The sequence below is a fragment of the Passer domesticus genome, chromosome 3 (genome assembly GCF_036417665.1).
Source record: "Passer domesticus isolate bPasDom1 chromosome 3, bPasDom1.hap1, whole genome shotgun sequence".
Taxonomy (NCBI): domain Eukaryota; kingdom Metazoa; phylum Chordata; class Aves; order Passeriformes; family Passeridae; genus Passer; species Passer domesticus.
The window spans coordinates 110057348-110069073 of record NC_087476.1 but is presented as its reverse complement, the minus strand read 5'-3'; the positions used below and the strand labels follow the sequence as shown (position 1 = coordinate 110069073).

The 11726-nt window shown below is 47.3% G+C and overlaps 2 protein-coding genes across 8 annotated transcripts; both read right to left on the bottom strand.

Moving 5' to 3' along the window:
• Positions 1-22: 22 nt before the first annotated feature.
• Positions 23-5703, bottom strand: LOC135297484 (serine/arginine-rich splicing factor 7-like). 2 transcript variants are annotated; one of them, XM_064415089.1, is made up of 9 exons: positions 5593-5703; positions 5055-5235; positions 4741-4917; positions 3703-3777; positions 3486-3587; positions 2909-2962; positions 1637-1681; positions 983-1018; positions 23-323 (listed from the first exon to the last, which is right to left on the bottom strand). In XM_064415089.1, exons 1-9 carry the CDS (start codon positions 5612-5614, stop codon positions 299-301), a joined length of 717 nt encoding a protein of 238 aa, XP_064271159.1. In that variant the 5' UTR covers positions 5615-5703; the 3' UTR covers positions 23-298. The 2 variants fall into 2 exon arrangements, with proteins under 2 accessions (XP_064271159.1, XP_064271160.1); XM_064415090.1 differs by lacking the exon at positions 1637-1681.
• A 1641-nt stretch (positions 5704-7344) lies between these two features.
• Positions 7345-11696, bottom strand: GEMIN6 (gem nuclear organelle associated protein 6). 6 transcript variants are annotated; one of them, XM_064415073.1, is made up of 4 exons: positions 11554-11696; positions 11330-11470; positions 10052-10197; positions 7345-8214 (listed from the first exon to the last, which is right to left on the bottom strand). In XM_064415073.1, exons 3-4 carry the CDS (start codon positions 10177-10179, stop codon positions 7836-7838), a joined length of 507 nt encoding a protein of 168 aa, XP_064271143.1. In that variant the 5' UTR covers positions 10180-10197; positions 11330-11470; positions 11554-11696; the 3' UTR covers positions 7345-7835. The 6 variants fall into 6 exon arrangements, with proteins under 6 accessions (XP_064271143.1, XP_064271142.1, XP_064271139.1 ...); XM_064415072.1 differs by lacking the exon at positions 11330-11470 and having other exon boundaries at positions 11554-11692; XM_064415069.1 differs by lacking the exons at positions 11330-11470; positions 11554-11696 and adding an exon at positions 10885-11270.
• Positions 11697-11726: the final 30 nt, after the last annotated feature.

Here is an 11726-nt window from a genome sequence, read left to right as displayed (position 1 = left end):
ACAGCAGGGTTGTCACAATTGATTTCTTAGTTAGAAATGAAGTTTATTTCAATGCACCAATAAAAAAAAAAAAAGCCCAACATTTTCAGATCACAGAACACAAACACAACAGAAGAGTTTTGTATTAGTCTGCTAACAAGACTTTTAGAAGATAGAGATTCATGCCAATTGCTAGTCAATAGAAACAGCCTTCTAGGACTAAGCCCTTACATCACAAAATCCCTTATAATGTAAACAAAATAATTTTTTTTACTAAACTTCTTAAATTTGAACCCATTCTTTTAGGACTTTCTTTCCTTCAAGGGCTTCCTGATGGTGAGTGACTGAAAGGAAAAAAAAGACAACAAACATTAAGAACAACTCCTACAGCACAACCAACAGCAACTGCATGCTACCCCAGGCTTCCTCTGGAGTTCTGCCCCTATCTGCATTTACAGTCTCAAACAATGAAAGAAGTGTTGTATTTTACACTTCAACTTAAAAACTGTTTTAAGCTCAAAAGCTGAAGACTAATTAAGAGAGCTGAGACATCAAGCCTGCTCAGAAATCTCAATTCCAGCACATACTTCCCCTCTGGTAACAGAGGAAAACCTCTTCCTTTATGGAGCACAGCACAGCCTGGCAGCTGTGCAACTCCCCAGCCTGCAGGAGTCACCAGACAGGAATTTAATCCTACACCACTTCATTGGCTTGCTCCACACCTTACATTACTCACTTGTTCCCTAGATTCTAAATTCCTCAGAAACGTTTCACCAAAGGTTTCTTTAGCAGCAGCTACTCTTATTCCTTAGCTATATCATGACATTCTGACTAGCAGCAGCAGGAAATGCCCATGTACAATTCATGTCCTCACAGTTCAGATTTAGGCAAGTAAAAATCCTGAGCTTTTATCCTTGCCCAAGTTAACTTCTCTAGGAACTGTCCCAGCTCAAGTGCTATTGAACCACACACAGGACAGACTCCAGTTTTAAGACATTCCTACCTTCTCTTTGGAGATGGTGATCTGGACTTTGAGCGGCTGTTCAAAAACAAACAGACAGACAGACAGACCAGTCAGTGTGGTTGGTACACCTGGGTGCTCTCAGTAACCACTTCTGAGCATTTTAAACCAGAACAATTTGATGTTGTTAAATGCATTGACACTACTGGTATCAAGTGTACCCAGGTACTTTAAGCAAGAAGCTGCAGGTGAGAAGGAAAAATGCTGGAAGCCAGAGCCCTTGGGAAAGAGCAACACACAGCTTCAAAGCTGCTGTAAATCACAGTAACCCTGCAAAGCAGGAGCAGTGAATCGAGCAGAGTTAGGGAGAACTACAGACACTTATGAACAAAGGTAGGAGAAAACATGCCCCAAATCCTGTCAAGTTTTTTTTTGTAATATTGAGTGTAAAACATCTGTATTCAAAACCCTGGAAGAATTGCCTACTGTCCCACAAAAAATTAGCTATTCAAAAAAACACCCAAAATGTATGAAAAATGTTTTTGAAATCAGTTATGAAAAGTAAAAAAACAACCCTGCAACTGAAATTCCAGTCCAAACAGATTTTGAATCCTGAGGAAAAAACAGAGAACCCCACAAAAACCCCACCAACCAAAACAAAAACCAACTGAGTGGTACTTGTATTTGAACGCTCACCTTTTAGCAGGTAAGCCAGATTTAGATCTACCATGAGACTCAGACCTACAACAGGAGAAAAATAAAGCTCAGCAAAGCAGCCAGTGGGCATGCAAACACACAGAGAGTTAGCTACACCAGCAACAGCAAACTGACCCCACGCAGCAGCACCAACCACGGAGGGAAGGCTCTGTGCTGCAGGCCTTCCCCAGGACCTGCCAAGGGAATCCTTCAGCTCCTCCTGCACAGACCCCACCCGTCACAAGGCACAAGAGCAAGCACAGGAAGCTCCCCAGCAAAGCTTCAGCTGCCAGGTCCACAAAACACCAGACCAGACTCCCACACTTCCTTCCTACCTGCAAGTATCCCTTCTAGAAAGGGAAGAATAGTTTCAAGTGTCATCTTAGGAAGTATTTTAACAGTGTATTAGGAGCCTGGAATCAGCCACTTCAGCTCAAGTTCCCAATGCCAATTTCATTCAAGCATAATATAGATTTTGCACCAGTATCTGGTTACTAATGAGTAAACTATTCCAAATTTGTCTCAGGAATTAGAATCAACTTTAACAGTGAAACTTTCCTCCCACATTTATTATGTGACTTTATCAACTCAAGTATCTGCTGTTACTTAAAAAATGTCTTCCTTGAGTGTCACAATTCAAGCTATCATTTGACATCAGAATGCTCCATTCAGCAAGCCTGGCCAAAAAAAGCAAAATACTATCACTCTATTTCTGCTCCCAACTGTTTTTGAAGGGTAATCAATATTCACCTTTACCTGGCCTATTAACTCACAGAAATACTACAAGGACACTGCTGGCACACATTAAACAAAATGTTACGTGCCACTGCTTTGAAACCTTCCTGGCCACTATCCTGAGCCACTGTCTGGCCCATTTCCCCCCTCGTAACAAGTAACTTTTTACTGGATCATAGTTACTGAAGATGGGAATGCTCACAACCACCCAGAACTGGTACTCAGCAGCGTGAGCATCTCTTCCACTGCTAAGCAGAAGGCAGCACAGCACACAAAACCATCCTAATCCACTACATACCTAAGAATTGCTTTTTTTTAAAAATTCTCTCTACAGACCTTAAATTGTACACCACTACTTTGTCTGTGAAAAGGCATAAATTATTAAATGCAAATATTGCTCTGCTGGACAGCCTTCTAAGTGCTTCCAGACAAATTCCCCCAGGGAAGGGGGGAAAAAAACCAAAACAAACAACACACCACCACAACCACACAACACACCAAAACCATTACTGGTTTGAATTAATACAAGTGTCTCACCTGCTGCGAGGCCACACAACAGACCGGGACCTGGAGCGTGACCTGGACCTAGATCTGGGAAAAAAAACAATGGAAGCTCCACTACCACGTGCTTCATACAGGTAAGACAGAAACAAGTTATTGTAAATATCCCAGAAGACTGAGAACTTTGCTGGACTACTGGTTTTGCAGAAGTAATTTTTATTATTAGAAGGCTGTGACACCTTTGGTCAGTACTGCCATGCAGATAAAGTGAGTTCCACTGTCTTACTGGACTAAGCAATTACACCCTCTACATTTGAAGCTGAATTTGGAAACCTTAACCACAGAGCAAAGCTGTAACTTTGCTACAATGTTAAAAAGAAAAAATAAAATCTCAGAAACAGTGGTTCCAAAACTATAAGTTAAATTTTAAGCACAGTATTCAAGTAGCCCTTACGTGTGTAACACCACAAAGGTTCCTACCAACATATAGACTGCAAAACAAACTTACTGATTACAGGATAAATGCTATAAAAAATATATGTAAGTATTTGATATTTCAGCTCCACGTTATACACCCTTCAGCAATGCTGTGGGTTTAACAGCAAGCACGTACCTTGACCTTCTCAGAGAACCAGAGCGGGACCTGCGGGGTGAGAACGATCTGTATCTACGAGGAGACATCGACCGGGACCTGCGGTAGGAAGCCGACCTGGATCTACACAACAAAGCAAACACCAACCCATCACTGCGAGGTACTTTTCACAACTGCAGGAAAGGAAGGGCCCAGAGAGGAAGGAGTGGGAAGAAAAACACAGAAGGCAGAGCCCTACCTCCTACCACGGCTGCGGCTGCGTGACCGGGAATACCGTCTGCCTCGGGACCTCGAGCGGGATCTGGACCGGGACCTGGGTTGAGGTTAGAAAAAACAGGTATCAGCAGACAGCTGCAGCAACCCACACGTGTGAGGCCCTGCTGAAGTCAAAACTTTTTTCAGACAACTAAAAAGAGGATTTAAAAATAAAACAAAAAAAGAAAAACCAAAAACCAAACCAAACAAAACTTTTTTCAGACAACTAAAGAACTAGCATCTGTCAGTTGGAAAAATGTCTGGGCCTACTTGTCTTGAGCATTTTTACTACCTAGAAAAATGTTAAAAGCTGAATTACATTGCAGAATTACATTAGAATAGAAAACACTGTAATGCGTATTTAAAATAAACCTTGCAAGTTTGCAGGTCGACCCTCTTTGGCCCAAGGTCTAGCAGATCTAGACGATCTAGAAGTATCTATAGGCGAGCGCTGCATCTAGGTAGGTGTTCTCTTCAATCTAACGACGATCAAACTGACAGCCCAATGAGCCAGGGTGAGGCTTGATTGACGCAAGAAGATTTTTCTAGGTGGGCATGTGGTCAATCTGGTGTTCCTCTTTCTAAACCGGAGGGGGGCCCCAATTGAAAGCCAAATTTACTGTTACGGCGGTCACCGTCTCAAATTTTCTGCCCTTAAAGAATAAGGTGAAGCTACGTGTAGATGGCTCGAGGGGATCTGGCCTCTTATGCTGATCACCTCAAGGTCTAGGAGGATCTTAAGTGTCGGATTTGCAAGGCGCCTCAGCATGAAATCTTAAGGCTCGTGACATTCTGAATCAAGGCGACTGACTCAAACGAAGAAACCTGAAAGGTTTTGACCAGGTTGATTATTAAAATAGTAACATTTTATATGTATTAGCAAAAAAAAAAATCTGTGATATACACCTGTTGACTTACGACAATTAGAGTTAAAACTGGTGTAACATTGTGTTCTTTGCTAACAAGAACTACACAACAGCGAGCTGGCGAAGCAACGCGGCTGCCCCGGCCCCGCACCTACCTGCTCCTCCTTCGCCGGCTATAGCGGTGACAGTCATAGGCATAGTGGCCTTTCTCACCACACTCGTAGCATCTGTCGTTGGGGTCGAAGGGGCGCCGGGCGGGGGGCCGGTCGTAGCGGGAGCGGCGCGGCATCCCCGTGGATACTTCCACCCTAACCCTGGAGCCGCATATTATCCTGCAAGACACAGCAGCTATCAGCCAAAGGAGTATTTTCCTCTGATGCGCTCAAGCAACCATGAGAAATCCCTGACTGATGTGGCGTAGGGAGATCGAGGGCTGCGGCCCTCAAAGACATTCCAGACACGCACGTACTTTCCATCGAGGCCAAGCACAGCATCTTCAGCATCCCGGGGGTCTTCGAACTCCACGAAGGCGAACCCCGGCGGGTTCCTGGCGATCCACACGGTTCTCAGCGGTCCGTAGTAGCTGAAGGCTCTCTCCAGCTCGCCTTTGCCGGCGCCCGTGCCCAGGTTCCCCACGTACACCTTGGTCTCTGCGGGGACAAGCGGCCGCCATGTCAGAGCCGCGCGCGGCGCCGGGCACGCGGCCGCCCCTCCCCCGCTCCCTGCCCGCCGCCATCTTTGACACCGCGTCCATCTTAGAGCGCTCCCGCCGGCCGGGCCGGGCCGGGCCGCGCCCGCCCTGCACAGACCCCGCCGCGGCGGGCGCGCCCCGGCCCTTCGCCAGCGTTCCTCGCAGCGGCCGCCTGACGGAACGCTCGCCTTCTCCCATCGGCGGAGCAGCACCAACGCCGCCGCCGCCGCTCCCTCCCCCTTTCCCCTCGCCCCGCTGCCCACAGCAGAAGCCCCCAGGGGCCTCTGAGACGCCCGGGGCTCCCCGCCGTGCTCACCATATCGCCCGTATCGCGACATCCTCCCGATGACAGCGCGAGCCCGGGCAGGCGCGACCCTTATATACAGGAACCGCCGCCGCGCCTGCGCGCCGCGCGGGGGGCGGGGCGGGGCGGGCCCGCGCCTGGGCGCGCGCGGGGCTCGCGAGAGGCGGCTCCCGCGCGGCCGCCATGGCGGGCCTGAGGGGCCGTGAGGGGCGCGGGCCGGCCCCGCTCCTGCTGGGCACACGCTCGCCCCCGGCAGCCCCCAGTGAGAGATCCTGTCCGGCTCTGAGGGGGAACGCCAGTCGGGAGCCACTTGTTGTGTTTTGCAGCCCTCATGCGTGACCCATCATGGCTTCTGCCTGTGCTGAGGGTGAAGGAGCTGACGCCATGGGCCTCATTCCAGGGGCAGGAGTAGTGCCTTCCGTGGAAGAAGGAACCCCCGAGCTGCTCCAGATCTCTCGTGCTGGCTCACACCTCGCGTCCATCCCAACCAGCCTTGGGAGTTCAGCTCCTGGTGTAGCCCCTCGTATCTGACATGCAGCTGGAGCTGTTGTGCGTTGGCATCTCCCAACCTTTCCATGCAGTAATGGACGTGCAACAAACATTTTTAAATAAAAAAATCAACAAAAACCTGACAGGTGAAAAGTAATTTTAGGTAAATCCCAGCACGAATGAGGGGAGCCTTTAAGGAACAAGGGTTAGGCAGACTTTGCAGCTGCATTTGAGCACACCAATGTGCTTATCACCTAACAATGCAGAACAAATACACTGAGATAAACGAGGCCTCTAAATGTTCCTTACTGCATTAATAATCTCGGGAATAATCACATAATGATTCCTGCATCTTGTGTTGGCATAAATCAGAAACAGAGCATTAAAAACACAGACTTGCTGAATTGCAACACATTTTCCTTTTACAGAACACTGGTTTTCCAAGCACTGCTGCTCTAAAATAAGAAATATAGACAAGTAATGGGTTTTAAACCTGCTATTTGCCTGCTAACTTTCTCTAATAATTTTACAAACTCGGATATACAGTGTAGTTTATGTTCTAGGAGAACAGTAATGGGAAAAACAAAAAACCAACTAGCCATGAAAACAAAACAAAACAGCTTTCTGAACATTTTTTAAATTTGGTGTCCTGGCTTGTAAAATAAGCATGTATTCTATTTTTGCCATCTGTTGGGGGTTAGGCAGTTCTTCTTATCTCTTTCAAGAACAATGACACTGCCAGGAAGATAATCTCCTGCTAATGGGCTATTGAATTACTCACTGTGGCTGGTAAGATTAGTTACATCATCCCATTGAGAGATGCTCCACCCAGAGGGAGGAGCCAAGCATCCCTGCCACCATAAAACAAGCATTTCTGAGACCACAGACAGCCTTCTTCACTGGATTTCCGAGAGAAATCAGGAACCAAGGCCCAGCTGCTCCTTCGCTGCATTTTCGGAAGGGATCTACACCCTTCTGCAGATCGCCGCTCCAGGAGGAGCAGCCACCATTTGGCTGGACTGCTATCAGCACCCTGACTTCTCAGGGTGCCAGGTTTTTCTCACTCTGCCAGTGGTTGTATTGCTTGTGCTAAATTACATTGTTATTTAGTTTTTTCTTCCTAGTAAAGAACTGTTATTCCCGTTCCCATATCTTTACCTGAGAGCCCTTTTTAATTCTGAAGTTGTAATAATTCGGAGAGAGGGGGTTTACCTTCTCCATTTCACAGGAGGCTTTTGCCTTCCTTCACAGGCTCCTGTCTTTTCAAACCAAGACATTTGGTTTGGGAAGTCCAGATGTCATAATTTGCTTTCTAAATAAAACAAAAAAAAGAAGAATCTGGTAGGCAGTTCAAATAAACACACCTTCAGCACTATAAAATTAAACTAGTTTTAAAGGGAAAACAGGTTAAATGTATTATATATCACCTTTTACAATATTGTTACAAAAACTCTTAACTGACAAATCAGTTTATTACATCAGCATTATCCAACAGTTTGCTACTAATAAAAATAGCACATGAAAAAATGCTTGTGCTTTGAGTTTATTCTTCTTTATTCCTTCCTTTACATACAAAAAAAACAAGACAAAAGTACCCAAAACGCAGCATTTCTGCAAACTGTGAATATTGACACCCAGGAGAGCTTCTGAAACGGGACGGTTCCTAAAGCAGGAGAGCTCCAGGAGATGGAAGTCCTCAGCAGCAGCAGCCCTCAGCAGCGCTGCTGCTGCAGGCAGCGCTGCAGCAGCCTCAACAGGAGCAGCCCTCAGCTTTGCTGCTGCTGCAGGAAGCGCTGCAGCAGGCCCTGCACGCGGCACAGGATGATCTCGTTGGTGCTGCTGCACTGCTCGGGGCCGTACGGGGGCTCGATGCTCAGCACCCCCGCCACGCTCAGCGTCCGGCCCAGCTCGCCCTGCTCGCCCACGGGGATGTGGTTTGTCTCCAGCCACGTCTTCAAGGCGTTCTTCCTCTTCTCCAGCTCCTCCGCGCTGTAGGCTTGGCTTTCCTCGGGCGCAAGGATGCGAGCGAGGCGCTGCTTCATGTCACTGTCCCCTTCCTGCAGGACCTCCACCTCCTGGACAGCGTGGCCCATGATGAATGACAAGGATCCTTTCTCGTTCTCTGGGAATGTTGCGAGGACAATGCTGTCAAGGAAAGAAGATTGTGTAAATTCCTGTTCTTAACTGAAGACTGAGAAGCAGCTTCCAAGGTTTTGGAGATAAGAGCTCATTAGCATCAGTCTAATCCAGGTATTTAGGCAATAACCAGCGCCCATCATTTTCCTTTGAAAAACATGCTGCTATACCCTTAAAATACTAAAAATATGGGGCTCTGCAGGGAATTGCTGGTCTTGGGCTTGAAACTACTCTAGACACTGTCAAACAGAATATTAATGTACACTTTGCTTCAAAAAAATAAAGTCAAGTCTGGAAATCTAAATATTTTTGTGCAGCTTTCCCAACACTGCTGAACAACCTAAAATATTTCAACATTCAGAAACAGTGATACCTTCATACATACAGCACCTTGAATGCTGAAGGCAGCTAACAACACCAGAACCTTTTAATGAAACAGTCATATTTATTGATCATTGCCAAAAGAAGGGTTTTTTTTAATGACTGTTGCCAGTTTATGAAATGAAAATACAACAGAACACTACAGAAGGCTCAGGCTCACATTGTAAAGCCTGGTGTTTTCCCAAGGGCACTTGCATCCCAGAAGTCCTAAAATGCAAGTAGGAAGGCAGCTGGTTTTATTTCTAGGATCTCTCCCTCATATATCAACAAAGTGCATCAGAAACTATTTCCTTCCTCTTGTGGGAAGCAAAATTCCAGGACTTGATACCAGCACTTCCCTAGCCAAATACTGCCACCATTACTGGAAGTAATTACTTTTTTTTTTTTTTTTCTTTTTTTTTTTTTCTGTGTCCAGTGAGATATGCCTTGATTTCAGCCTGGACCATCATCTGAATCATTCACAGCTGCATGCACCTTCCTTACCAAAATGACAAGAAACTTCGGGAGATTATTGGAGCTACTTCAGAGCTGAAGCAACAACCAGTTCTTCTGAAACACATCAGAAGCGAAATGTTTCAGTTTTCAGCCTCCAGCCTGTGTTCATGTGGGACAAGCTCACATGCAGTAAGGTATGAAAGAGCTCTGGCAGCAAGCAGACAAATTTCTGCCCATTCTCTGGTGCATTTTGCCTTTCAAACCCTATTTTCAAGTTATTCACTTGGGATACCAGAGATGTGTGGTACCACTTTCTGTCCAGTGTCCCTGATTTTCCCAGGTTGCTCTCCAAAGAAGCCTCAACACCTTCCTGGGTGTCTGGCTGGAGTGGAAAGCCAGGCATCAATGCAAGGATTCTGGACAAAGGCTAAGGATTTCAACACCTAAAGCACTGAAAACACTCCAGCACTCTTCGTAAAGCAGGGTTTGGTATAGTACCAAAAACAATCTTTAACACATAGATTGTTGAGAGGTAATAGTATAGCTTAATATGTAAGTTTTAAATTAGAGTAAGTCACTTGGAATTACAATACTGTGTGATTTAATATGCTGTTCACTTAGCTTTACTTGCTTAGCGTGAGTAGCTGGGTTTGCTGAAGCCTTGGCTGCAAGCTCTGAACTTTCACCTTGAACACATGCATTCAGCTGGTAGAGAGCTGATTTTTTAGCAATTCTCCTAGAAGCTGGCACAGTGCTGAGTTTTGAATTTACAGTGAGAATAACATTCCTGATATTTTGGTTGTTGCTAAGCAGTGCTTATTCTAAACCAAGGACTTTTTAGCTTCCCATGCTCAGCCAGAGATGAGGTGCACAGGAAGTACAAACCAGAAGATAAAGAGGCTGCAGCCATCAGCAGGAACTGCAACTTAACAAGATAACATGCCATTTTTGCTCCAAATAAGTTTGCTTCAGCCTTGGAATCTTTTCTCCTCCTAAAAATCCTGCTTTGCATAAAAGCTTTGGTACTTACGTGGCAGAAACTGGGTCAACTGTTAAAAGCCATCCTTCATATTCATATTTCTCAACTGCAACAACTTTCACCAACTTGTTCACATACGTTTCCCAGTCTAGAGGGCTTTTTCTCTGCCAGTCATTCATATTTCCTACATCCAGGACCTAGAAAACAACCAAATCAGTCAGCAGATGTAGTCCATCTTTTTGCTTTAGTCTTCATGTCAGGATTGGGTTTGCCTCCATGTAAAGATTTGTCTTTAGCAAAATTTGCCCTTTTTTTTTTTTTTAAGCAGACACTCACACAAGTGGTTTGCATAAAGCTGCACTTCTGTAATTCCCCACGGAGTCCGCTTGTTTTTAAAGGCACACAACAAAGCCTGAAAATCCCGTGTTCTGGGAACCTTAAGCTTTCCCGTTGCATCCAACACTCCATCTACTGCTCTGCCTTCTCACAAAACCTTGGAGGCAGAAGTTCAGCGCCTTTGTTTTGTGCACTGGCTCATCACTGGTGCCCGAGCCCTTCCACGCCTTGGATAAGCGCTATCCACCTGGCTCCCTGCGCTGGAGCACCACCAAGTGCACTTCCACTCTTTTCCCCCGTCCGGCATTCCCAGCCCAGCCCTCCCCACGAGCGGGGCCGCTTCGGGGAGCACAAGGGGCTGGAGGGCGCTTCGTTCCCCGGGAATGCCTTCCCGGCAGGCAGAGCCTGCAGAGCCCAGCTGGGCGGGGGCAGGAGCCGGTCCCCATCCCGCTTTCCCGCTCACCGGCCCCGGTTCCCGTTCGCGTTCCCGCCGGGGAGCTGCCGCGGGCGGCACCGCCGAGCGCCTTCCCCCGGCCCGGGCTGCGCACCCACTGCTCCCATGCGGCACGGAAACGACACAGAGCTCGGCACGCATCAGGCCAGGTCGCAAAACAAGGAGTCGGGGGGCGTGTGGCCCCTCTGGAGCTGGATTTGCTCCCGGGATGCTCCTGCTGGCACAGCTCGCACACGCCTGGCCGTGCCTCGTCCGTGTGCTTTAACAGGGACAGACGCACGCTCTGTGCATCTGCTGCATAAAAATACGGTGTTTTTGTTCCCTGCTTCTCGAGCTGCTTTTGGCAAGGCTTGCCGTGCCGCCGTGAAGGCGGGAAGCTCGATTCCAGCACCCACTCCTGCTCCATTCATGGATGAGCCAAACAAGCTGCTAGTCATGGATTCCGTGATTTGCTGGGAATTTGTGAACGCGAGCATGCAACGGTTTCGTGAGTGCTAACACAAAAAAAATATAAAGGGTATAAAATGAGACAGTCATACTTTGCAGGCTCAAAGGAGCTACTTCCTTTTTTTCCTTTCTCTTTGGGAATCTCAACTCAGCGATTGTGTGTGAATGGCTTGTGCCTCTGCATTCAGCTACTGCTGCCTTTCAGTCCCTGCTGCCTTTCAGTCACAGCTCGTCTATTAGAAAGCAGAGAGAGCACATCTAATTCTTTTCGCTCCACAAACAAGCACTGGCCCGCACTCCAGAGGCAGCTACGCACCAGCTTTTGGGAATATCGCCTCCAATACTGGATGCCTCCAAGGATCGCTCCCACTCAGGAGCGGCCAGGACAGAAATGCCCCACTGGCTTTAGTTCCATCGGGCAGATGATCACCTGCAGCAGCCGCAGTAGGACGGGGAGTCCGCTTTCCCAGGAAAATACCCTCCCGTTCC

Excerpts from the sequence above, each read along its gene's own strand:
- GEMIN6 (XM_064415069.1), bottom strand. The coding sequence starts at position 11,196 with ATGGAGCAGGAGTGGGTGCTGGAATCGAGCTTCCCGCCTTCACGGCGG. Across the intron at positions 10,198-10,884 it reads GTGCCGCATGGGAGCAGTGG|GTCCTGGATGTAGGAAATAT; the intron begins GTGCGCAGCCCG and ends GTTGTTTTCTAG. Across the intron at positions 8,215-10,051 it reads GTTGACCCAGTTTCTGCCAC|CATTGTCCTCGCAACATTCC; the intron begins GTAAGTACCAAA and ends TTTCCTTGACAG.
- LOC135297484 (XM_064415089.1), bottom strand. The coding sequence starts at position 5,614 with ATGTCGCGATACGGGCGATATG. Across the intron at positions 5,236-5,592 it reads GTCGCGATACGGGCGATATG|AGACCAAGGTGTACGTGGGG; the intron begins GTGAGCACGGCG and ends TTGTCCCCGCAG. Across the intron at positions 3,778-4,740 it reads AGCCGGCGAAGGAGGAGCAG|GTCCCGGTCCAGATCCCGCT; the intron begins GTAGGTGCGGGG and ends ACCTCAACCCAG.